Source organism: Panthera uncia, chromosome B4 (genome assembly GCF_023721935.1).
Source record: "Panthera uncia isolate 11264 chromosome B4, Puncia_PCG_1.0, whole genome shotgun sequence".
Classification (NCBI taxonomy): Eukaryota; Metazoa; Chordata; class Mammalia; order Carnivora; family Felidae; genus Panthera; species Panthera uncia.
The window spans coordinates 97,402,954-97,430,019 of record NC_064809.1 but is presented as its reverse complement, the minus strand read 5'-3'; the positions used below and the strand labels follow the sequence as shown (position 1 = coordinate 97,430,019).

The 27,066-nt window shown below is 35.4% G+C and overlaps 2 protein-coding genes across 17 annotated transcripts in view; both read left to right on the top strand.

Moving 5' to 3' along the window:
* The window catches only part of OSBPL8 (oxysterol binding protein like 8), a 150,224-nt gene extending 133,413 nt beyond the window's left edge, over nt 1-16,811 (top strand). For all 16 annotated transcript variants that reach the window (XM_049627424.1, XM_049627431.1, XM_049627425.1 and 13 more), the window contains 9 exons: nt 1,400-1,498; nt 3,798-3,895; nt 5,763-5,852; nt 7,348-7,484; nt 9,234-9,419; nt 9,749-9,836; nt 12,623-12,728; nt 14,559-14,661; nt 16,677-16,811. In XM_049627424.1, coding sequence (XP_049483381.1) covers nt 1,400-1,498; nt 3,798-3,895; nt 5,763-5,852; nt 7,348-7,484; nt 9,234-9,419; nt 9,749-9,836; nt 12,623-12,728; nt 14,559-14,661; nt 16,677-16,809 — 1,040 coding nt within the window. In that variant the 3' untranslated portion in view covers nt 16,810-16,811. The remainder of the gene's footprint in view (nt 1-1,399; nt 1,499-3,797; nt 3,896-5,762; nt 5,853-7,347; nt 7,485-9,233; nt 9,420-9,748; nt 9,837-12,622; nt 12,729-14,558; nt 14,662-16,676) is intronic.
* Nucleotides 16,812-22,246: 5,435 nt separating this feature from the next.
* BBS10 (Bardet-Biedl syndrome 10) lies at nt 22,247-26,562 on the top strand. The gene is made up of 2 exons (XM_049627439.1): nt 22,247-23,284; nt 23,718-26,562. Exons 1-2 carry the CDS (start codon nt 23,100-23,102, stop codon nt 25,696-25,698), a joined length of 2,166 nt encoding a protein of 721 aa, XP_049483396.1. The 5' UTR covers nt 22,247-23,099; the 3' UTR covers nt 25,699-26,562.
* The last annotated feature ends 504 nt before the right edge of the window (nt 26,563-27,066 follow it).

Sequence of the window (27,066 nt, the reverse complement as noted above, 5' to 3'; positions counted from 1 at the left end):
ATAAATGCAGAAAAAGCATTCGACAAATTTCAACACCCACTCATAATAAAATCTCTTAACAAACTAGGACTAGATTAAAGGTATCTATGAAAAATAATAGCCAGCTTCATACTCTTAAGGTGAAAATTAAATAATTTATACTTGAGATCAGGAACAAGGCAAAGATGTTGACTCTCACTACTTCTTTATAAAATTGTTATTAGAGGTTGTAGCCAATGCAGTAGGCAAGTTAAAGAAAAAGCATACAGATTAGAAAGGAGGAAGTTAAAAACCATATGCATACCTAATCTATATAGAAAATTCTCAAGAGTATACCAAGCACTACTAGAACTAATAAATGAGTTTAGTAAGGTTGCTGGATACAAGGCCAAAATAAAAAGTCAGTTGTATTTCTGTATACTCAGAATGAGCACTTGCAGAATGAAATTTAAAAAACAACTCATTAATTATAATAGTATGTGAAAATAAAATATTTAGGAAAAAAATAAAAGATGTATAAGATTTGTACACTGAAAAACTAAAAAGCATTGGTGAGGAAATTAAAAAGAATTTAAATAAATGTTGTTAAAATGGTATGAAATGTTGTTACGACAGCATGGATGAATCTGGGAAACATTTTGCTAAGTAAAAGAAGTCAGACACTGTAAACTATTTTATGATTCCATCTATACAAATTCTAGAATAGGTAAAACTACAGTGATAAAAAACAGACCAGTGTTTTCCTGAGGCTGGAGGAAGGGGGAACTCTATGGGGCTGATGCAAAGTTCCATATCTTGATTGTGATGGTGATGGTTACGTGACTGTATACAGTTGTCAAGAGTATCAAAATACACACTTAAAGTGGGTCATTTATTGTATGTAAATTGTACCTCAATAAAACTGATGATAGGGGAAAAGAAAAATACACTTGGGAGAAAAGCTAGAAGAAAATACCATGAAATTCTATCATCAATTGCATTTTGATGGTTTGTGCTTATGTTTTCTTTTTCTAAATTATCTATAGTAGTATTGTGTCCGTTTTAGTACTTAAAGCTTGGGACTTAACTATGTAACTTGCAGATAAATAATAATGTTTTTATTCAAACATTAGATACATTAAGCCATACCATAAAGCAATGTTTTATTGCACGTCCCACACTTCTAAGATTTTTAAGAGCCTCATATAAAATAACATTATAAGCACATAACTGTACCTTTTTAACGTGCTCATTTTATAAGACCAGGAATATGGGTCATGTATGTTTTGGACATAAGATAACAAATATATATTTGGGCACATTGAGATTGAGACGTTTTTAAGACATTCCACTGTAGATCTATGAAGGGTGTCCTAAATATATTTTATTTTGAATTGGTTGCATTGATTTTGTTAAATTTAATAAATAATATTTAATTTAGGAAATTCATTATCCGCAATATTAGAAGGAGAAGCACGATTAACTTTCTTGAATAGAGGCGAAGATTATGTCATGACAATGCCGTATGCTCATTGTAAAGGTAAGTATTTCCCATACTTGAGTTAGATATTCCTTAAACCTGTTTAAGTAAATGTATATGGCTGTAATCTGTTGTGTTTTTTGATTGATGGAGTCAGCCTTTCATTTGAAAGTGTCCTTGGTTTATAGGTACTGAAGATTATTGCTATCATCTGCTGAATATTTCTGTGGTGAATTAATTCACCTACATCAGACTTTTTATAAAACATACCTAGTTGGAAGAGGCTGATTTATAATAATCGAATTTCATTTGCCTAATGTGCAGGTTTTAAAATTGATAAAACTGCCCATTGTTTCAAAATCTTCAAAAGTGATTTTCATTTTCTTGTACTACCACCCCCTATTAAAATTTTAATTTCCTGATTCTCAGTGTACTAAATACTTTAAAAATGTTTCTTATTCTCACTTGGCAATTTCTTAAAAACTAATGTATTATACTTTCCCCCCATTATTAAAGATAGTTAAAATTGAAATAAAGATACTAAACTATCATTTACAACAGGCCAGGTACCCAGCCATTCTGTGCATTTACATTTATCAACTCATTTAATCATTCCAGCAGCCCTATAAAGTAGATAATATTGTCTCTGTTTTATGGATGTGGAAAATGAGGCACACAGAAGTTAATTTGCCAGAGATCACATAGCTAGGATGTTGCAGAGTCAAGATCTCTGTGACCTGCACTACTACACTATAGGGCATCAGCTTGGTCATTATCTGTATACTCCTTCCCAGCCCATTTTTTAAAAATAACTTTTTTGGGTACTTATCCTCTTTTAGGGACTGATTCATGTAAACATGGAAATTATTTAATGTGGCCTCATTTCACAGAAACAAAAACCGAGAGTTTTAAGAATCTTACCTAAGGCCAAATCAGCTACTTAGTAAGAACGTTGAGACTAAACTCTAGGCTTGTTGACTCCTATCGACTGTAACATGGACCTACTTTGTGTGAAGTACAGGAGTGGCCACCTTGTGGCCTCAGGCTGGATAACTCTTAGAGCTTCATGTGTGATTCTTAAAATAGACATGAAGTGAAATATCTGAAATTATGAACGGAATTGATAAGAAATATATTTTTAAATTTTATATCATTTAGAATAAACAAAATGATATTTTATATAGATACCCAATGCCAGTGGCTTTTTTTTTTTTTTTGGCATGAAAAAGGAGATTATAATAACCCCTTTGTGAATGAGCATAGGAAATAATGATTGCTTTCTACCCTTGTGTATTTTCTAAGATGTGTTCCCCAAATCATTAATCTCACAAATTGCTTTACAAAAGGAGTTCCATAGCCAAATAAGTATGAGAAACATTGCATAGTCTGGTCCCCTCTTGGAAATTAACATTGTACATTTGCATATTAAAGGCAGCCTTAACAGTTTCATACAAGAACACACATAGTTTAACAGAGTTAAATGAATTTTCTCAACTTTTCACCACAGAACCTATTTTTGAGGGAATTTTTTATATGTTTGTCTTATTTATACAGTTGATTCTTGTTATTTGTGATAGCTATTTCCATAAAGTCATCACAAACACTGTTTTAAAGAATACTAAACTATTGATCCTAGGAGAAATGCAAGGTTAGGTTCCTGTGAGCCTCTTGACACATTTTCATCAATCAATCAATACCTAACCTTGTTTCTATTCAAAGACACCTTATTATATATTATTGATTCATTAACATTGAACTGACAGCCAACAGCACTATAACTCATGCCTGAGTCAAGCTTTAACAAGATACATTATAGCCTTCTGTACTTAGAAATGCTATACAGTACATTAGCACTCCATTTGGGGGTCATTTTTAAACAACAAAATCCCCAAGAAAAAGCACCAAAATGTGAAAAATGTGGCACTTAAATATACTGCAAAAAAGGCACTTGTTTACCAAATGAGAGATGAAACCAGAAGGCAGTGTTACCTTGTTCAACCTCAGCTGGCAGTTTGCACATTGGACAACTCAAATTTTTCACCACTCTGTGCATGTCCATGAATGATTACAAAAGTGCTGTGAGTATTTATTTGGGGATTGCTAATATATTTTAGTAAGAATGTGAATTCTGAAATAGTTCCATCTACAAATGGAATGAAATCTGCAAATAATTGTATCCTCTATTTAAGTCCTACAGAAACAACTTTATGTGTATGTTACTGATTGTTATTGAGTGGGACAGAATGCTCTTGAATTATTGGTTTTTCCTAGAAGAAGATTAGATTATAAAGTTCTGCTGGTTACTAGCCAGTGTTGCTCTCTCTCCAACCTTTTGTCGAAATTGTTTTTTTTTCTTTAGGAATTCTTTATGGCACAATGACACTGGAGCTTGGTGGAATAGTCAATATTACGTGTCAAAAAACTGGATACAGTGCAATACTTGAATTCAAACTAAAGGTTAGTAGGGAGAGAAGGTATCACCCAATTAAAGAAGATCTGTGCTATAAATATTGAACAAAGAGCACAGTTTAGTTCCTTATTAAAAAATAAATATAAGAACACAGAATTCATCAAAAGACAGCCTTGGCAGATCCAAATCCACACAAAACCATCATTTTTTTTTGTTTTAATTTTAATTAATAAAACTGTTGGTATAATATAACAAATGAGATATATAGAGTAAATGGATAGAAATTTCTCAGTAAATTAAAACATTACAAAATACCACAAAGCATGTATCAGCTTGAGCTATAGTTGTGTACACTAAGAATTGTATGCCTAACAATTTACTCCAAAACTCACAGCCTTAAAAACAACCTTGTTCTGATCCATAGGGGTTCTATAATTTGGACAGAGCATATTGCGGATGGCTTATCTCTGCCACATCATGTTTGGGGCCTTAGTTGGGAAGCCTTGCAGGTTGTGAGTGACTCAGCAACTGGGGCCAATAATCTGAAGGCTCAGTCACTTCCATGTCTGGTGCCTGGACTGGGAAGACTAAAAGACTGGGACTACTGATCTGAGCACCTAGTATATGTGGCCTTTCCATTTGGCTTGGCTTCCTTACAGCATAGTGGCTTCAAGGTAGTCAGACTTCTTACTTGGTGGCTCAGGGTTCCAAGTGCAAGTGTTGTTGTGACCAGGGTGGAAGCTGTATTGCCATCCATGACCTGGTCTCAGAAGTCAAATTACATAACTTCCACCATTTTCTATTAGTTGAAGAGTTATAAGCTCACTCAGATTCAAGGGGAAGGGGCACCTGGGTGGCTCAGTTGGTTAAGCATCCAACTTCGCTCAGGTCATGATCTCATGCTTCATGAGTTTGAGCCCCATGTCAGGCTCTGCGCTGACAGTACAGGGCCTGCTTGGGATTCTCTGTCCCTGACCCTCCCCCACTTGCACTTTCTCTCTCAAAATAAATAAATTAAAAAAAAAAAAAAAACTTCAAGGGGAAGAGATATGGACCCCACTTCTCAGTGGGAAGATGGCCATCTTTGGAAAATTCTCTCTGCCTCTGAGTGAAAGGGAAATTTAAGACCTTTTCACCATGGCTGCTATTGGTATAGGACAATATATTATATTCAAAGAATATTTCTATGAACTGTTTAATATTTGTTAAATTTCTCCTACGTTGCTATCTAGCCGATCAGCAACTTTGTTCTAATAAAAAGTATCTCTTTTAAGTATTATTTGGTGCAGCACCCTTTGTTGTTGTTTTTTTTTTTAATCTTAGCAAATTTTTTTTTTGGTATGGTGATAGTGTTATTTGAAAATCATGACTAAAGATGTTTTAAGTAATTTATGATACTTTTAAGGGTTAGATTGGAACATCAAAATTTTGTCACAGATGAGTGACATTAGTAAGGCAATATAGTAACTCAAAGTGTTTTCCTTATAATTTAATTTTGGAGGATTTTTGGTTAAGTATTGTTTTACTGTTTAGTTTTGAAGGCAGGGGTATTATTACTTCTAACAGATGAGTTAAGTCCCTTAAGTCTACTGAATTGTTATTGCTTCAACATACCGTAGCATTGACAGCTCAGTTGAGTCAGGAGAGAGCAGAGAGCATGAGTTATCATTTGTGATCTTTCTCAACATGTTTATTTGGACTTCACACAGTCTGTTTATTTTTACCGATTTTTTCCACAGCAACAAATTCCGATTTCATTGAACGTTTCTGACTAAAATTTGAGTCAGCATTTCACCCTTCATGCTTTAGTAGCACTGTAACTATATACTTACCTCTTTGGTTTGTTTTTGTCTACATTATATGTAAATATGAGATAAAAGTAAACTCTTTCTGTAACATTTTCTCTTTTAAAAGCCATTTCTAGGTAGTAGTGACTGTGTTAATCAAATATCAGGGAAACTTAAATTGGGAAAAGAAGTCCTAGCTACTTTGGAAGGCCATTGGGTAAGTATTTTTCTATTTTAGCTTTAACAAAAAGAATTTTATTCTGTGAAAAAAATTAAAAATCACATTTTAAAAGTTCACTTATTCCATTGCTAAAAACATCACTATTCACTATAAGCTTCAGCTTAACAAATATTTTGGCATTGATCTGTTATCAACAATATTTAGTGTCTTGTAATAATACTTTACCTTTCCAAAAGTTTAATTCAATAAAAATAGCTAACACTTATCATTTAGAATATACTGCATTGTTTAAAAATGTTACTCTCATTGACTCATTTGATACCGAAGAACTGTATGAAGTGGGTAATACTGTTTCCATATTACAGAGGAGGACACTGAGGCACAGAGAGTTTAAACAGTTTGCTCAAAGTGATGGAGCAAGAATTCCAGCCCGTGCACTCTGGCTCCAGGGCTGCTTCTCGGAGCAGTGTCCTGCCCCTCATCTAGAAGAAAGAGGCATTTCCAATTAGAGTTACAGTTCCTTTTCAGGGACATGGAAAGGGTATAGTGGTATTTGGAAGCAACAGCTTTTATTTATTTCTCTGCTGACCTAAATTCGCACTTACCTAATTTTGTTAAGAGAAGCTTAAATGAAAAGGGTATATCATGGTACTGCCTAGATGCACTGTCACTGTGAACACTGAGTGTATGCTGTTTTCTGCATTATAATCAGAAAGTGATGAGAAATGTGATGAGAAAGTGAAACTGGATCTGGAGATTCAACCAAGAGGCCGCATATGCTCTGTAATTTCAAAATTTTACTTCTATCTAAAAATCATTTGGAAAAAAAGATAAAACTATCTTTTTTTAAAAAATGAAATTTCTAGGGGCGCCTGGGTGGCGCAGTCGGTTAAGCGTCCGACTTCAGCCAGGTCACGATCTCGCGATCTGTGAGTTCGAGCCCCGCGTCAGGCTCTGGGCTGATGGCTCGGAGCCTGGAGCCTGTTTCCGATTCTGTGTCTCCCTCTCTCTCTGCCCCTCCCCCGTTCATGCTCTGTCTCTCTCTGTCCCAAAAATAAATAAAAAACGTTGAAAAAAAATTTTTAAAAAAAAAATGAAATTTCTAAGATTGTACTCAAATTTTTAATGCTAAGAAAGGTTCTTTGAGGTTTGTGTTGAGTACGTAGATAGCAGCATCTCATTGTAGCTGTTAGCAAATACTGTGCTCCTCTGTGACAATTCAGAAATCGTTGTTGAGGTTTTGAAGTAATTGTTGGAAATTTGTTTATTAAGTAAAACTTGTGAAATCTCATGAACTTTTTTTTGTGTGTGTTCAACCAAAAGTTTTAAATGACTAGAAGTACTTATTTAATGGTTTTATGAAATGACAAGACATTTGGAGCTTTTAGAAAAGTGCTAGTTGTATTTGTTTTAGAAATGTGTTTAACTGTGGGATTAAGTACAGGAAAAAATTATTATATTACTATACTAAATAATCCTAATTTAAATAATGATAGTTCTTTACATTAATTTTTAATTTCTTTAAATACAGGACAGTGAAGTTTTTATTAATGACAAAAAGACTGATAATTCAGAGGTCTTCTGGAATCCAACACCAGACATTAAGCAGTGGAGATTAATAAGGCACACTGTAAAATTTGAGGAGCAGGGAGATTTTGAATCAGAGAAGTAAGTATACCATTTTTCAGCCAACTTCATGAACATCGAAGAGTATTTTTTAACCCCTCAATAGTTGGCCACTTTTCTCTGTCACTTTTCAGTCACATTTTAATTCAGCAAAAATAGTTTAACATTTGTGCGATGTGACAGGATTTTTTTTTTGTACATGTGAACGTCAAATAAATATACAAATCATACTAGTTAAAAAATCATACTGGTTTTCTGCAGCTCTAAACTAAAACTTCCCATTTTTCCTTTCTCTTATCTGCTCCAGGGCCTATTTAAAAACAAAAGCTTTTGTTTGTATAAAATTATGGGACTAATTATTCTTGATTTGCAAAATATATGAACTATGTCACTGGATATGCAGGCTTCTAGAGGACTTCCATTAGTTGAGCAATAATTAAAGACATAGTTTCTATTTTTTTTTTTTAAATTTTTTTTTTTTAACGTTTATTTATTTTTGAGACAGAGAGAGACAGAGCGTGAACAGGGGAGGGGCAGAGAGAGAGGGAGACAGAGAATCCGAAACAGGCTCCAGGCTCTGAGCTGTCAGCACAGAGCCCGACGCGGGGCTCGAACTCACAGACCGCGAGATCATGACCTGAGCCGAAGTCGGACACTTAACCGACCGAGCCACCCAGGCGCCCCGACATAGTTTCTATTCTTAAGTCATGGAATTCTTGCTGGATCTCTTATGCTTTTGAACCAAAAAATTATATGAATATTGCCCAGTTTTATTCTTACTATATTTATTTGTGTTAGAAGTTTTCTGTGTAAAACACACTCTACTTTTTTACACAATAGTTTAGTCCTCACTACATGTTCTCACATGCATATCATTCTCTGTCATGGTGATTCAAGTCTGTGTACTTTTCTTTTGCACCCAAAATTGGGGCCGTCAGAAATGAAAGAATATGTATGCGGCAGTTCTAAAAATGGTTTCAGCTGTAACCACATGATGCCCTCTATCCAGGGTGAAGCTTTGCAAAGCATACAACAATTTTTGAGGTGTGAATGTAATTTCACATATTTTAAAGATGAGGAAACGAGTCTTAGGATAAGTAACTTTTAGTTCACCAGCCAAGCAGTGACAGAAACAGGATTCAACCCAAGTCTGTCTGATTCCAAAACCTGTGTTCTTTCAGTCACAACATGCTGTCTTCACAGGTAGAGTAATATAGATGTCATAGTTTTATTTGTCCAATAAAAAAACTAAACTTTAGTAGGGGAAAAGATTTTACCTCAGTCAGTGGTTCTCAACATTGGCTACACATTACAATCACCCAGAAAACATTTAAAAAACCAGTACTTGGGCCTTCTTCCAAGATTCTGATTTTAAAAGTTCTCTGATAATTCCTACATTCAAGGTTGAAAAGCATGGCATTACAGTGTTGGATCTTTGAGGCTAGTGGATCTTACACAGTGTGTATAAGAATCATCCAAAGAACTTAAAAATGTAGATTCTTGAGCGTTCAGTACATTCTTATTATCTTGGGTCAGCACCATTCATCACCATATGTTTAAGAACCCAGGTAAAAACTTTTCCTTGGCAAGAAGAAACTTAGTTTCCACTGTGTATTTCTACTCAAGACACCACTTTTTATATCTTGACTCATTTCTAAGCCTGTGAGCATAAGTTTTGTCAAAACCAAAAACCCACGTAGGCATCATTTTTCTCTAAAGGAGATTCAAGTCTATTCTATGTAGATTTGATTTTCTTTTGCTTTTTTAATGCTATTTTTGCACACGTATTAGACTCTGGCAGCGGGTAACTCGAGCCATAAATGCCAAAGACCAAACAGAAGCTACTCAAGAGAAGTACGTTTTAGAAGAAGCTCAAAGACAAGCTGCCAGAGATCGGAAAACAAAAAGTGAAGAGTGGGCATGCAAGTTATTTGAGCTTGATTCACTCACAGGAGAATGGCATTACAAGTTTGCAGAGTAAGTAATTAAAACATAAATAACAAACAGTATATGAGCATTGTTTTTTGCCTTTATTTCTAGAATTTTTACTGTTGGGGTATTTTTTTTATTAAACCCTATCTATAAATTAGTATGAGATTTTAAATTTGATGTTTCATTCATTGTAAATTTGATGCCATGATAGTGGTCTATAAAATAAGCTGAGGATCAGAAGATTAGATATGACAATTCTTAATCTTACAGCTAGGTTCATAATTACTAATGAAAATCTAATTATAGACAACATTTTTGGAAAAGTATTTGAGTGTTTAGTTATTAGATAAATGGTTTTTTTTTCATTTATGCAGTACTAGACCGTGGGACCCACTTAATGATATGATACAGTTTGAAAAAGATGGTGTTATCCAGACCAAAGTGAAACATCGCACTCCAATGGTATGTGATAAAAAAGTAACAAGATCTGCTAGGCATATGAACTTTTCAAACCCATAGTATCTTTGGCAGCCAATGTTCAAAATTTGACTTCAAAATTTAAAATGTTGAGTCAGCAAAATGGCAGAATAGGCAGCTCCAAGCTCTTTTCCCTTCAAAGAAACAAAAAAGCAAGCATGAGCTGTCAGAACCAAATTTGCCAAAACTATGGAAAATAGGTTTGCAGCAACAGAGTGAATAATGAATCAAGAGAGAAGTGACTTCAAAGCAGTTATTTTTACTTGCCCTTGCCCCAGCTCCTCACTGGTTGTCTTGAAGGGCCCCCACATTCTCAATGACAGCCCTGGTTCCAGAGGGAACAGAGTAGATCTTATTCACAAATTGTGTACATCTATTTTAACCTGTCTAGGGGCTACTTTAAGGATGCTGACAGGGCAGGCATTTCTGTTTTTGCTGATAACTCAGAGCCCAAGCAGAAAGGCTGCAGGCATTTCTTGGAAGTGCTATGAACCATACTGACATCCTGCACACACTTGGGGCAAAAGACTATCATTGAAACAATACAATAGACTGTGTAAGGCCTAGGAACAAAAGCTGGGGAGAGATTGTTTGGAAAACTGGGGCATCAGGGATTTTAGAAAACCAAATGTCCAAGGTAAGGTGCTTATGCTCAGAAAAGAACAGTGAAAGAACACTGAGCTAACACCTAAGCTCACTGCAAGCCTGGCTTAGTGCCCCTACACTGAACAGTCTGCTAAGAGTGGGAGAGTATTTTTTTGTTTTCGTTTTTGTCTTTTGTTTTGGTTTATTTGGCTACTGGTGTTCAAGGAAGTTTCTGTCAAAATGCTAACTTGAACATAAGCTAAGGAACAGAAATTTCAGTAACCATGAACAACATTACAGTCTTTGCAGAAATAGTTTAGGAACTTCTGTGAACAAATGGAGTACTATAGCTTTCATCAATCCAGGAAACAGAAAAACCCTGGGGAAGGTGGAGAATCTGATTTCCAGAGTTACCACATTATCACACTCAGATGTCCAGGGTTTTCCATGAAGAATTACAAGGCATAGAAAGAAGCATGAAAGCATGAGCCATTAAAAGGAACAAAATAAATTGACAGAAACCATCCCTGATGAAATCTAGACACGAGACTTAGCAGACAAGGACTTCAAAAACAGTTGTCTTAAATGTGCCCAAAGAGTTAAATGAAACAGGAACAAAGAACAAAAGAAAATCAAGAAAAAGATACATAAACAAAATTAGGATATCAACAAAGAGAAAATATATAAAGGAACCAAACAACTTCTGAGGTTCAAAAATACAATAACTAAAGTGAAAAAGAGGTTACTATTGACTATAGGGAAGAGGGAATGGGAAGTCGTTGCTTAATTGTTAACAGTCTTTCTTTGGGATGATGAAAATGTTTTGGAAGTAGCTGTGATATTTGCACAATATTGTGAATCTACTTAATACTACTGAATTGTACACTTAAAAACGGCTAAGATGACAAAATTTATTGTGTGTGTGTAAAATGTTTAAAATTTATTGTGTGTGTTTAAAATGTATAAAACATTTTAAAATTTTGTTTCTTCCTTCAACAACACTAACATGGTAGAGACAGACAGGGCTTCTGTATTTCCTCCTAAAAGTAGAGTTTACTGATGACAGTAAATCTTTGCATACAGAGACATAGCTTATTGACTCCCTTTGTCATTTTAAATACTTCTCCCCAGTCTTCATCAATCTCCAATTTGAACCTACTCTAAGGTGGATTTGGATTCTAATGTAACAGTGTTCGGTCTCTATGACTTGAAGTAAGAGGGCATAGTATAGGCTGAATCCAGAACTTACCTGCTCATTGTTTATTTTCTATAATAAAATTATAGAAATTTTATTTTAATTTCAATCTTTTGAATAAAATTTTGTAAAAGAATAGGTAATAGAGGATAATTCCTATTTAGGATAGTAAACAGGTCTGAATAGAGTTACAGACTTATGATGACTGGTTCCCTCTTTCTAAGCATGTAAATTACCTTACCCTTCTAATTCTAGTTTCTCCTCTTGAATTTGAATTTTTATATTTAGGATTGACCTTCAGAATTGCAAGCCTATTAATAGGGTAGACTCTAAAGTATATTATTTTAAGAAAAATTTAGTCCTAGTTGAACATTTAATATACTTCTGAATCTTGTGCATGCATTCAAATGCTTTCTGTAGGTTTAAATCATGCTCTGCCAAATAATATTTTTATTTATTATAAGATGCTTTCTGCAATATCCAGATATTATTAAAAGTAAATAAATAATTTTATTGGAAACCCAACATCATCCAATGGGAATGTTTCTAATGTTGGGAATAAGATAAGTATGACTGAAAAAGGTACTGACTGGTGCAATTAGAAGCTTGGGGGGGGGAGGGTGGCGTCTGTATTCACATTTGTACATAAAATTGTCTTTTGAAGGATATACAAACTAATAGCAGTATCTATTTTGTGATGGAGATACTGCATTGCTAGTAGAGGTCAGGAGTGAAGGGAAACTCTTCATTGTATATTTTTTAATATTTTTCTTGTTTGTGCTGAATTAATGTTTCCTATTAAGATCAAATGATTGTATAAGTGTTACCACCTCTTGTTAGGTTTTAATTAGACTATTTAATCTTAATCTTTGTTTTTATTTCAGTATACTTAAAGTGCCCATGAACTGGTAGTTTTGACAGTTTTACAACATTGGTATTTAATTACAAAACTCACTGCAAATTCACATTATAGTTTGGGCTTTTTCTTCAGGTTAGTGTCCCAAAAATGAAACATAAGCCAACCAGGCAACAGAAGAAAGTGGCAAAAGGCTATTCTTCCCCAGAACCTGATATCCAAGACTCATCTGGAAGTGAAGGTAAAAATGTTTACTACAGACTATTCACTATAAGCGTCTAAACTTTTAAAAGGATATTACTGTATTATGTTTAATGTATAAAAAGCATTTTTCATATTAACTCAAGATAATTTGGGAGTTTTGGTGGGGACAGAGATGGTGTGCCTAAAAAGCAGTTTTAGATTATAGATAAATTGCAAGACCAGGCCACAAGGGAAAGATGAGGGAAAACATGCAAATCAAGAACCACATTGTAGTACTCGTTCTTTTTACATCTTGTTAGCTCCTGAAAAGTTGTTGATGGTTTCCTAGATTCAATGCAGGGACCAGTTTTTGAGCTTTGAACTCAGTTCCATGCTTCAAAAAAATTTTTCACTTTTAGATTAAATTATTGTAGTGTTTATAAGTCACAGACAAGTAAAAATATAACTATATCAAAATTATGAACTAGATTAACTAGTATGCCATTCTTGTACAAGCCAGATAATGTGTAAAATGTCTTGAATTACACTGACATATAATCAAGAAAGGATTAAAGTAATGAATGTCTGAGAAAATACAGTTTTTTAAAGCCATAGTTCTCTACTAAGCTCACTCTAAGCTGGGAGCTTATTTTTACAGAGATGACACTAGAAGTGAATAAATGATAAATGCCGGGAAATGAGTAGATAACAAATAATAGTTTAACGCAGAGGGAGCTGAATTCACTTTGAGGGCAGTTTTTAAAAGAACCCTGATGAATTATTAGGATTTCTAATGGATTACAGCAGTCTAAGCTTGAGAGATGTGGGTGGGATCAAGATACTGCAGTCAAAAAGGAATAAAAGTTTAAAAGTAGGAGTCATATGGAACCAATGTACTAGACGGGGAATATTAGTTACACTGTTTTGTTCCCATTTTACAGAAAAGGAAACTGAGATACAGGTTAACCTGCACAAGGTCACATATCCCATAAGACAGTATATATACATATAATATATGAAGATATTTTGGCTCCTTAATTCACTCTCTTATCCACTGCACTATTTACCTGTAATTTATAAGTACTTAACATGTGCCAAGCTAGATGTTTAACATACCATACCACAACCATATGGAGTTTGAGTAGTATCATTATCCCTATTTTACAAATGAGAACCAAAATGAACAAAAATGGAAAGGAAGGAATGATATGAGAGGTTTGAAGGTAAAAAAAAAAAAAAAAAAGTTTACTGGTTGACGGTAAAAATTTGTAGAAGATGTAGCAAAATCAACTGAAAAGGCTTAAAATTGGGGTGACCAGGGAAATAAAGATAACAATTAATAAAACACCGAAAAGGGAGCTTAAGAAGCTGACTTCTTCAGAAGTAAGCAAATGGACAAGAGACACAAGAGAGTAATACCTTCCCCCAAATTAATATATGTATTTTTAATGAACTGTTTGTTGTCTATTTCATTTAGTTAAAAAAAATGTAACTGATCCCACAAAAAAATTCAACTAATGATTGAAACTTTAAAAATGCAGAGTATTGGGGTGCCTAGGTGGCTCAGTCAGTTAAGCGTCTGACTTCAGCTCGGGTCATAATCTCATGGCTCGTGGGTTTGAGCCCTGCATCAAGCTCTGTGCTGACAGCTCAGAGCCTGGAGCCTGCTTCAGATTCTGTCTCTCTCTCCACCCCTCTCCCCCACCCCCTCAAAACTAAACATTTTTTAAAAATGCAGAGTATTACTATTATTATGTTACATTTTAAGCCATAAAAATAATGCCTAGGAAAAATTTTATTATATAAGGCTCATTAAGCTGAAATGTAAATTGTTTATAATTAAATGTGTTTGCTATTTTCATCAACTTTATTCCAAATGTCTTTTTAGCTCAATCAGTAAAACCAAATACGAGAAGAAAGAAAGGGATAGAACTGGGAGACATTCAAAATTCCATCGAATCTATAAAACAAACGCAGGAAGAAATTAAAAGGTAATATATATGGACAGTGGCTATTTAAGTCTAGAGAGGTAGTTAAGAATCTGTTATGTAGGAAATCATATGCAAACTTTACATTTTTATAACATTGTTGAGCTATTAAGATAGATTGGCTTCTGTCGCCTGACAACTGCAACTTGTGAAATTCCATCACCATTCAAATATTGGGGGAGAGTGGTGATTTCTCCTCTGTGATTATACAAGTGGAATCTCTTTATCTTATTGCTGTAGCATACCTAGAAATGTAGGTGTGTTGGATGTGGTAGAGGGGTGGTTTCTGAGAAAGTTGGCTAGCAAAGGTTTCTGCAGTCCCTTTGTACCTGGCTAATATTTAATAGGAGTGCATCATGTGTTGACATATTGGAATGCTTGCATAGCAAGGGGTAAATAGCCACCACCCTGAGACCTTTGAGGGCTCTTTTTGTAGTCCCAGACCCTTCCTCACACCTTCCTCCCCAGATCCAGCAACAAAAAATCATTAACACTTAAGAAGGTTCCTTGAAGGGGGCACCTGAGTGGCTCAGTCAGTTAAGCGGGCTCAGGTCATGATCTCACAGTTCATGAGATCGAGCCCTACATTGGGCTCTGTACTGACATCCCAGAGCCTGCTTGGGACTCCCTGTCTCCCTCTCTCTCTGCCCCTCCCAGCTCATTCATATTCTCTCTCTCTCAAAAATAAATAAATAAGCATTAAAAAAAAAAAAAAAAAAGAAAATTCTTTGGAGGAGAACTCCTGATTTTTCTGCCCCATTGCTAAGGCTAGTAGGAGTGTAGATTGGTTTCCTCCCATTACTATATTAGAGGATTAAAAAAAAAAAAAAGATTTTCTCAGTTCTTAGTGATCTTACAGCTTACATTTGTTGTTTTTTTCATTTATAGCCTTATCTCCTGCCATTCCCCTGTGCCTGTCCCATGCTCCAATTCTGTGAAACTCCTTACAGCTCCAGAATATACTGTACTGTCTCATCTTTGGAGCTTTGCCCACACTGAATCCACTTTTTAGATTGTTCTTCCTCCCACCCTGCCCATCAAGAAAATCCCTGTTTATCCTTCAGAATATAATTCACATGTCACCCTTTTTGTAACATTTCTAATTATCCACATTGCCCTGTAGAGTTATTAATCCCTGCACTGTCCTTGTACAGTTCCCTATGCATGCTACTTTTGAGCGTTTATTGGATTACAGAGTTGTTATTGTGTGTGTCCGTTTACCACACGACCACCACCCCCTCCCACAACTGGACAATGAGCTCCTTTAGAGGAGGGAACATGTCTTCTGCATCTTGATATCATCAGCCCTTAATATAAAATGCTCATTTCCTAGTTTAATTGTCTTTATAAATTAATGAGCCTACTTGTTCATTTGCCTCCTTTCTTTCTCTATACTGGTATACCAGTGTAGAAGTCGGGGGGGTGGAATGAAATCAGCTTTTTTTTTTTTTAAGCCAAAAGCATTTAGGATGGCATGAGGATAATGTAAGCTCATTTCATGAGTAAATTAACATTTTATTTTTGTTAGTATATGAAATGCCTATATAGCATTTTTCAAATTAGGAATGTCATGAAATCTATTGTATTATGTTTTCTTAGAGAATTTAGAATTTTTCTCCAAATCTACTTCTATCTTCCCCAAAGTAAAGATAAAAGAACTTTACTAGACCAACTAAGAAGCACAATTTTTGTTTTAAAACCACTGTGATAACAGAGAAAAGTGGTATATTTTTATATCATCTAACTTTAATAATTCTGTTTGATGCACATCATCGAGTAATATATTTGGTACAATGTGGAATGTAGATTTAGACAAGACCTAATAACGGCTTCACGTAACATAATCAGCTTCCTGTTGATGTTGTAGTAGTAATTGATTAAACAAGTTACCTTAGATAATGTAATTAAGTGTTCTCTTAACTAAGACTTTACTAATTAAGTCTCACGTATCAAATTGTGAGTTACATGCTAACATTTTGACAAATAATTTTAAAATTTATTGTTTCTTATTTTTGTAGAAATATTATGGCTCTTCGAAATCATTTAGTTTCAAGCACACCTGCCACAGATTATTTTCTGCAACAAAAAGACTACTTCATCATTTTCCTCCTGATTTTGCTTCAAGTCATAATAAACTTCATGTTTAAGTAGAAGTTCCTTACAATTGAATTCAGTGAACTGGAATGATCAAATTTGGCCTGGGACCAATGTTCAAGTTGGTTTGGTCTTTGTTAAAATGTCACAATATTTCTAAAACAAAAATCTTAGAGATAAATGTAGAGGTGTTGACCTTTCATACCTTTTTTCCTTAACCTGAAATAAGAACTCTTGGTCATTAAAGTGAGCTATGTGTTAAGTGCCAGAACATTTCTAGCTTTTGTGACAGTGTGTTTACATGTGAGTATAATAAGTCCACATGTATACACAATTGTGTCTTATGTATACCTGACAGTAGTCTTTGTATTCTATAGTGTGTTCTGAGATATAACATTAACATTCATAACAAAAATGCTATCAATCTTATATACATAGCAGTCTATTTTCTTCATACAACAGGCACAAGACTTTTATCAATAAGGAATTACAGAATGGGAAATGATGGCATAATAGACATATTATAAATAGTTCAAAACACTGTCCTGTTAGAAATATCATTTCCAAAGCACCCAGCTCAATTGTGTTCTTAGAAACAGCAAGAAAAAAGTGTAGTCGAAATTGGTGTACTGAGAGAGACAAGGTGGCAGATTGCTTTTTTAAAGGTTTACACACAGTTTTTTTAACCCCTAGAATTTTAATATTTATAGAGACAGGTATAAATCTGTGTGTGTGTTTATCAACATAAAAAACCGATATGCAGCTATTTGGATCTATTGATTATATCTTTCTTATACCTATATAATACCACTTAAGCACTTGCTTAAAAAATTGTGGTCAAAATTGCTGTCCTTTTTTCTTATTTTTGTTTCTTGTAACCCTGTTGGTCCAGTAGCATAGGCCAAATTCTAGAGTTGTTTATAGGGCATATGATAATTTATGTTTTTCATTATGAAAAACTTATTTTAGCTTTCGTTTAGAACTTAGTGTATTCAGTGAGTAAATAGAATAGAAAAAATTATAACCAATATTTTATTCAAAAGCCAAATAAGAGAAAGGCAGTAAGAAAAACTTTGTGTCGTAGCATTTATGTGTACATTAAAATTTATTTCTTTAAAATGTGCAATAAGTTGAGCATCTAAGAAGAGCATCAAGTTCTGAGGTTCAATTTTTTATTCCTCTGTTCTCAGTAACTTCATTCTGTGACAAACCACACTTCAAGATTTTTTTTGTTCAGACTCAGGCACACTTTTTCCTAATTTTTTTTCAGGTTAATATTTTAATGTTTGTCATAAATATTTATAGCCCTCAGAAGCAATTTTTGCAAGTGTAGCTAAGTTTAGGAACATGTTGTCCTAAGATATGTCTTAGAATCCTGAAAGTATACCTTTCGGAATGGTTATTAATGAAAAGTCAGAATAATTATTCTGGCTACATTTGCCTTTGACTAAGAAGAGACTGTGAGACACTAGCAAAATTACAATCAACTGTTTATGCCAAGATATATAAAGTCAAGGAATGATTGCTAAATTACAAAAATTGAAAGTGATAAAGAGCCTGCTTTTTTTCTCCCTTACCAATTTAGCTATCTTACTAGTCTTCGGTTTTAAGAAGAGCCATATAGTTTGGGCAAAATAATGCTGTATTCCATATGTACATGTGAAAGCACTTTTTTTAATTGACTGAAATATAAGTAAGATGTACCTATACCTGGTATAAGTATAGATATGTCTACACTAGAACAGGTGAGATTTGTTTGTATTTCATACTTGTGTCGTTTTTGTCCTCACTCTCTGTTACCAATGTCATGCTCAACTGCCTATTGATTGATATATGGTATTTTGTAAATATTGTACAATTTGATCCTTTTTATGGTTTCAATTAGTATTTATATATAAGTTTATTGGCTGATCACAAAAATAATTTCATCATTAAACCCTGAAAACTTAAAATTTTTTGCTGATAACCCCCTTTTGGGGTTTTAGTCCTATCCACTTGTGCGTTCTTTTCATTTGGTCTAAATAGTGTTTTATTTGTATAGGTATCTTCTAAGACTGGGAAGGTAGTTATGTTCTTTATGTTTTTCTTTTTAGAGCAGATGTTTTGGGTTCTTATTACTCAAGGAGTCAAAAACTTTCATGAAAAAGAGCAGGGTTAACTCATGACTGTTTCTTATACACTGAAAGCATACATCTAATCTAATAGTCTTCTTATGCTTTTAGTTGTATGAGTTCCTTTCTGTGAACTGAACACAAAACTCAGGAATTGGTGGCTTAGTTTTTAGATCAGTGGTTATACTAGGCTTAGTATGTGAATCCTTTAAGACACGTAATTAACTTTGTATGTAGCCATATATGTAATTGACTTTGAATGTTCCCTACCTGAGATTAATACTCCTTCAAACATGGATTCATAAAAATTGTGATTTACAGTTCCCAGTTGTTTGAGAGCCTCATGATGGTTTCTAGGAGTTAAGATCTTATGACCACTTTTTTTTTCATTTGATCAAAAATTTTATTTTTTCACATGAAAATGTACATGAGTAATAATTATCAACATGTGCATTTGTTTTAGTTATGAAATGTACTATGCCTTCAATTATCCACCATTTAGTGAGGTGTAGCTGGCCCAGGAACAGATAATAAATAGGGCATGTGAAATAAGTAAGTTTCAGCAATAGATATTTCACTTGTATTTCATGTCAGTACTTTTTTGCATCACTTATAAAGGTACAGTGTAATCTTTGTCACCATTCCATTGAAAAAGTTGGCCTTGTAAAATACAACACTCATTTAGTATTCACGCTTTTGTGCCTTTAAGAACTACTTTTTGTTATTTTTGTGTTACAGAACTACAATATGATTCTAAGTGTTTATAGGCTTAACTGCCATAAAGGGTCATTTCTCTGTGTCATTTTATTTCCTTTTATATAGCTATAGTATATTTAAACAGTAATGCTGTACTTTTATAAGGGTTTGTCTATTTAACTATTTCAAGTATATTCTTCATTCTCAGACATCATTGAAGTAGATTTGTCAGATTATTCTGAGTATTGTAAACAGTGCCTTTTTGATGGAATTCACACTGTTTTGGGTGTCAACTTGTGCCATACTACACATAAAATTCTGTGGAAGGCAGTTTTAACTTTTTGAAGAATATCTTAGTCAAATATTTAAGAAAACAAAATTCCATTTTTTCCGGTGTTTAGCATTTCTAACGAGCAATGAATATATTTTTGAGTTTTTTTTTTTTTTTGGTTGATATACGGTGATGATGGCAAAATTGATGAGCCATACCTGATGCTGTAGATTATTTTGAATTATGTTACATGTACAGAAATAAAATACTAATATTAGCATTTATACCAAATTTTCCAATTTGAACCAGTAAGGGGTAACACCACACAAATCACTGAGTTTACATTTCAGCTTCTATTTCATGTGACTACATGGATAAAGAAATTCTTTAAAATGTATAACCTGCCACTATTGTGTCATTTGACTTTATGTAATTTGACTTGATTTTGTTTACGTATAGTGTGTGAATTTAGTATATTTAAGTTACTTTTTGTTACTCTTTAACATACTATTTGTTTGGTTACAGTTTTTAATTGAAGATGGACTGTTAAAATCGTATAGGACCAGTGTCTCCTTAATATGATTAACATATTTAGAAGAGCCACAAGAAACCCATGACAAAATGAATGTGAACATACTTTCTAAAATGTCTAGAAAATTTTATCTTTTTGCATTTATCATGTAAAATTATTTAGTATTACAATATTGATGTTTATTTAAAGAAAAATGCCATGAGACATTTGAATTGATAAGCCACAGAATTACTTCAGTTGAAAATTTTTTCACTTTTTAGCATGCTAAATATACATTTAAGTTAAATATCCCGTTTAATAGCCATTTATAAATTCAGACACTACCACTGGTCAGTTTTGTATAATAGAATAAAAAGTGTGTTATCTGCAGTGTAAGTACAGCACACTGTCACATCCTTTCCCTAAGGTGCATAGTAGATGTACAGATAGTCATAGGCAACTGTTTTGTAATGTATTACATTTCTAATCTATTATTCCTAACCTATTATAAATGTTTGCAGAGACAAAAGAATTGAATTTTTCTAATCTGTAAAATTATGCTAACTTCTACAGGTAGGCATTCTGAATAAAATTCTTAAAAAGAGTAAACTGTGATCAAATGACTTTGAATATAACATATAGTGACTGAATTACTTCATCCTAATTTTTAAATTGAAAAAAAAAATCTTTTTTTGTAGGGGTAGTTGTGAAGGAGGGTGAAGGGCTGGGAAGGGATTTAATAGTTAGAATCCCTATTGTATGCTTTCCTTGGTGCTTTATATTCATTCTTCTTAACTACTCATAATAACCTTAAGCTAAGTGGAAGTTAGCCCGACTTTATAGATGAAGAGTCTGAGACTCAGAGAAGTTAAATGACTCCAAAAGCTATACAGTAAAAGTGATAGCAAGCATAAGTTTGAATCCATGTCTGACTTCAATATCCACTCTCCTTCCACTGTACGCTTAAGTAGAACTCTGATGGTAGCACTTTTAAATGTTTTTAGATTAATCCACTGCTTCAATCAGTATACTATAGCTATATCCACTGCTGCTTTGTGATGGGTAGAACCAGAAAAAATGTTACCATTAAACAAGTATATATACAAAACCTATATAGAAGTTTTTTCTTCCCCCTCCCTCAAATCACTTACTAGTCCATACTGAGTCAACATCAGGTGAGTTCCAAATCATTCCTGCCTGGTTTTCCTCTCTTTTCCTCTGTCCTTCTCCCCTTCCATTTTTGCTCTCTCCTCAGAATCCACTTGCTTCTGGCTAATAGTTGGTTCTGTCTTACTAATTGGGGGGAATGGAAAGGAGGGCATTACAGATTTTCCCTAGCCTATGTATAGGAATGAGAGGAAAGGAGAACAGTCCCTCATTCTTCAACCTCAATGAAAAAGCTGCAAGATAAGTAATTTTGTTACTAATATTGACTGCACTGTAATAGGCGTCCTGTGTTGTGCTATCATCCTAATTGGCTCTTCTGCAATTTACAAAATATCCTTTTCTTGTAGAGAGAGTGGGTCAATACGCGACTGAATATCACAGTTATTGGGGGGGGGGTGCTGTAAATAATCGTTGAGTGCTTAATATATGCCAGGCACCATACAAAAAAAAGAAAAAAGAAAAGCTCTTTGCAAACATTCTCACTCTCTTGTGAGGTTTTCTTTTATATACTACTTTTTTTTTTTTTTTTAACTGGAGATGGAAGAGGTTACTTACTGAATGTCACAGATAAGTGTCATCGCAAACCCAGGTGTATGTTCTTTCTGCCTGTTTTCTTCTGCAGTTGTACCCACCAATCTTAGGTCACTGTGCTTTCTTTTCTTTTTTTTTTTTTTAAACATTTATTTATTTTTGAGACAGAGCATGAACAGGGGAGGGTCAGAGATGGAGACACAGAATCTGAAACAGGCTCCAGGCTCTGAGCTGTCAGCACAGAGCCCTACGCGGGGCTTGAACCCACGGACCATGAGATCATGACCTGAGCCAAAGTCGGACACTTAACCGACTGAGCCACCCAGGCGCCCCTGTGCTTTATGTGCTTTAAAGGCATAGTAGTGATCACTAGTGTAACCAAGTCTTCCCATCTATCCCTTCTGCTAAAGAAAAAGTAAGTTGTAGTGGCTGGGGGACTTAAAGTGATATCCACGTCAAGGAAATCTGGCAAAGCCCCCTGCGGAAAGCATGAAGCCTGCAGCTCGTGACCGTGAAGGCCAGGCCTTTGCCCATCCGTCCTGCATCCCGAGCCGGCCTCTGTGATGGGAAGAAAAGCAACTGATGATACTGTGGACAGAATATTCATGAGTCCAACGCGGAGGTTTTGTCAGGGGTGGGGCACGAGCCCCGGTCCGCCCGCGGTGCCCATTCCCTCCTTCACATACGCTCCCCAGGCGTGCCGACTTCCAGAGAGGAAGGACGTTTCCTGGGAGACGGAGAGATTTGGTGGCAGCTGAAGCCGCTGCAGGGAATGAATTTACCCAGGGAGCTGGGAAAGGGCCAGCAGTTTCCGCTCCAGGAACAGCTAGCTCCCGGGAAGTCTTGCCCTCTTTCCTAGCTTCGCGAGCTTTTGGAACGCTAGTCCCAGGTGGCCGAACAGCAGGCTACTCCGCTAGTGGGTCATAGGGGGGAGTGAGCCGAGCTGGGCCAGCTGACAGCCCCCTCCCCGCCCCTTCCGCTTCCGTCGGGCTCCTCCCTCCTTCTGGTGGTGCTAGGGCTTCGCCGCCGGCGGCCGGAAGCCACGCGGCTCTTACGCCCTATGGCCGCCGCGGGGTCCGCGAAGGTGGCGTTGCGGGTGGCGGAAGTGCTGGAGACCATCGTGAGCTGCTGCGTGGGCCCCGAGGGGCGGCAAGTTCTGTGTACGAAGCCCACCGGCGAGGTGCTGATCAGTCGGGATGGAGGCTGCCTTCTGGAGGCGCTACACTTAGAACATCCCATAGCCAGGTACCCGTGCCCCGCGTTCCACCTCGTTATAGTGTCCCTTAGCCAGGTACTATTGTCCCATTCTCCTGCCCAGAGCCGGGCACCGCAGGCTATCCTCTGACCCTTCCTTAGAATGTACTATTGGGAAGACTGACCTCGGGTGAGACTATTGTATGCTCAGGGTTCGAGCGGTGTGCAATGGAATGTTCTTGGGGACGTCAAATCTTACCAAACTTCCAGGAACATTGATTCCCCCTCCTCCCTGCTCCACCTAACCCCAGAATCTTGAAATAGAACAAAGTAACTTGAAAAAAAGGAAAAAGTAATACTAAAGACATCAAAAGGATAGTATTATTTTATGCCTTTACCTGTGAAGCCATGGTTTCGACTTGATTTATTTGTAAGAAGGCAGCCCGCTGAAATTCTGAGTTGCTTTATTTCTTTTTTTGTACAGGATGATGGTAGCCTGTGTTTCCAGTCATCTAAGAAAAACAGGAGATGGTGCTAAAACATTTATTATCTTTCTTTGTCACTTACTCAGAGGACTTCATGCAGTCACAGACAAAGAACAGGATTCTTTGATTTCCAAAAATATTCAAACCCATAGAAGGCATTGGAAAAATTGTTGTCAGTGGAAATTTATTTCTCAGGCTCTTCTGAAGTTTCAGACACAAGTATTAGATTATATTATGGGCCACTACTTAAGCAAACACTTTTTGTCTATCTTTTCTTCATCCACTAAAGAGAGAACATTGTGTAGAAGCTCTTTAGAGTTGCTCTTAGAAGCATACTTTTGTGGAAGAGTGGGAAGAAATAATCAAAACTTTATTTCACAATTGATGTGTGACTACTTTTTCAAGTGTATGGCTTGTGAAAGTGGATATGAAGAAGTATTTGAGTTAGTGGATGACTATTTTATAGAGTTGAACGTTGGTGTCACTGGCCTTCCTGTCTCAGATTCCAGGATCATAGCTGGGCTTGTGCTTCATAGAGACTTTTCTGTATACTGTCCAGCAGATGGTGACATAAGAATAGTGATAGTAACAGAGACTATTCAGCCCCCTTTTTCAACTTCTGGATCAGAGTTTATTTTAAATTCAGAAGCACAGTTTCGGACATCTCAGTTTTGGATTATGGAAAGGACAAAAGCAATCATGAAACATTTACAGAGTCAGAATGTAAAATTGCTGCTGTCTAGTGTGAAACAACCAGATTTAGTTATTTATTATGCAGGACTGAATGGCATATCTGTCGTGGAGTGTTTATCCTCTGAAGAAGTCTCTCTTATCCAGAGGGTTGTTGGTCTTTCTCCCTTTGTATTGCCGCATACCTCTTCGCGGTATGAAATCTGTAACACTGCTTTGATGAATTTTTGTAAGCCCCTTATCCTTAGATCCAAAAGGTATGTTCATCTTGGCTTGATTGGCACATGTTCGTTTATACCACACTGTATAGTACTTTGTGCACCAGTGCAGGGTCTTGTGGAACAGCATAAAAGTGCTTTACATGGAGCATTTAAAATGCTTCGGCAGTTATTTAAAGACCTTGATCTAAATTACATGATACAAGCCAGTGATCAAAATTATGCATCAAGTCCTCTTACCTACAAGAATAGCAGAGAAAGTACACCATTGCCAGAAATTGTTAATGGCTCAAGGCAAAGCCCATATCAGGGCACAGTTGTAAAGAACAAAGGTAAGCTGGCAACAACTCAAACATATTTAAAAGTATATTCAAATTTTGTAGTTCCAAGTATAGAATTAGAAACACATATTCCACGTTCAATACAAAAAGTGACACCAACAGATACATACCAGGCAGATGAAACATTGAGATATTTATCTCTAGCCAAAACCAGGATAGTTGATGACAGTGAACCACTTATGGAGAGTAATTCTGCTAATTCAACAACAGAAAACACTAGAATAAAAATTTCTGATGAAAATTTGCAAGTCACAGAAATTGCTGGAAGGGGAAGCATGTTACCAGTGAGAGAGAAGTCACTGGAGATGTGTACATCCCACGGTTACTGCTTCTCATCTATACCAGCAGGTTGTGTTTTGCCAGTGGGTGGTAATTTTGAGTTTTTGTTACATTACTATCTTCTGAACTACGCCAAAAAATGTTACCAATCAGAAGAAACTATGGTTAGCGTGATAATAGCTAATGCTCTTTTAGGCATTCCCAAAATCCTGTATAAGTCTAAGAAGGGAAACTATAGCTTTCCACAAATATATGTAAGAACTCTCCATGCAATACAAACCCATCAACCCATGGTAAGCAGTCAGACAGGTTTGGAATCAGTAGCTAGTAAATACCAATTACTAACTTCCGTTCTTCAATGTTTAACAAAAATTTTAACCATTGATTTGGTAATCAATATTAAGAGACAACCTCAGGAAGTTTATGATCAAGATTCAGAAGAGGAAGTATAAAATTGGAAGTTTTTTTATTAACCAAAATTTTAACCCAACTCAAGCCATAAAGTAAAAAATGTGACCACTGATTCTCAAATCAATTTGGTCTAGTTAGGAAAACATCAAAACTTAAAAAAAATCCTTAGAAGAACTACAGTAACAGGCTAGCAGACATTCAGATGCAAATATTAGACAACATTCTGGAACATTCTGGAAGGATGAAGCCTTCCACATGAGGGAAGCCAAGATATGACTGTGTGTCTTTCTTCCCCTTGAATTTCCCTGTGTCTCAGCTCTGTGTTAGTCCGTGTATATGCGAGAGGGTGTTCCTTTATAGTCCTTTTTACTTTTCTGTACATTTTTTCACTCTCTTCATCTGTCCTCCTTGCCTTTCTGTATTTATTTACTTCATAGGATTATTTAATCTGAGATTTGGATAAGGTCTTCAAATGTCATCCTATTCTAATTGTTTATAATATTAAACATTATTTGCTTCATTTAAAATAATGTATTTTCTCTATTTCTAATTTCTAAAAAGCAATGAATAAAAAGTCTTGATTTCTTTTCTCAAGAAGCATATAAACTAAATTAGTTTTTACTTTTATATATCCCTTTATTTATTTCTGTTTTATGTGGAAAAGCCTGGATATATTTTTTTCACTGTCCATACACCACTGAATATGTAACTAGAAATATGACCTTGTGCATTGCAAACTTACTTTCATTTCTGTAGTTAAAAGTTAATTTCAGAAAGCTTATGAAATTCATACTGTATTTTCTCCTGTTCTCTAAGAGCTTGTAAAAATAATTCACATATTTGCTGGTTTTTCTTATATTTGGTGCATAGCCAGAGTTAATTTGTAATAAAGAATTTGAAAATTATTTATTTCTAATGTGAATTTCATATATTTATATTTTATTATAAAGGTTTATAAGTGCAAATGACGTGCATCTAGCCGTAGATAAGGACAGTGTCCTCTACTTTTAATAGTTCTCTGTAACACCCAAAACACCACTATGTTTATACCAAGTATTCAGAAGTGCCTGTTGAATAAAACTATTACCTTTAATCCATTCTCCTAAGTACATGTTTCCAACTTATGAAGTCAACAAATTCTTTTTTTTTTTTTTTAATGTTTTTATTTATTTTCGAGAGACAGACAGAAACAGAGCACAAGTGGGGAAGGGGCAGAGAGAGAGGGAGACAGAATCTGAAGCAGGCTCTAGGCTCCAAGCTGTCAGCACAGAGCCAGATGCGAGGCTCGAACTCAGGAACCACGAGATCATGACCTGAGCTGAAGTTGGTCACTTAGCCCACTGAGCCACCCAGGCATCTCACAAAGTCAACAAATCCTTAATGAGTGCTTTTCATGTGCCAAATGCTGA

Bases quoted from the DNA above. Each gene is read 5' to 3' on its own strand.
- BBS10 (XM_049627439.1), top strand. From the start codon at position 23,100: ATGGCCGCCGCGGGGTCCGCGAAGGTGGCGTTGCGGGTGGCGGAAGTG. The intron at 23,285-23,717 runs GTACCCGTGCCC...TTTTTTGTACAG, and splicing joins TTAGAACATCCCATAGCCAG to GATGATGGTAGCCTGTGTTT.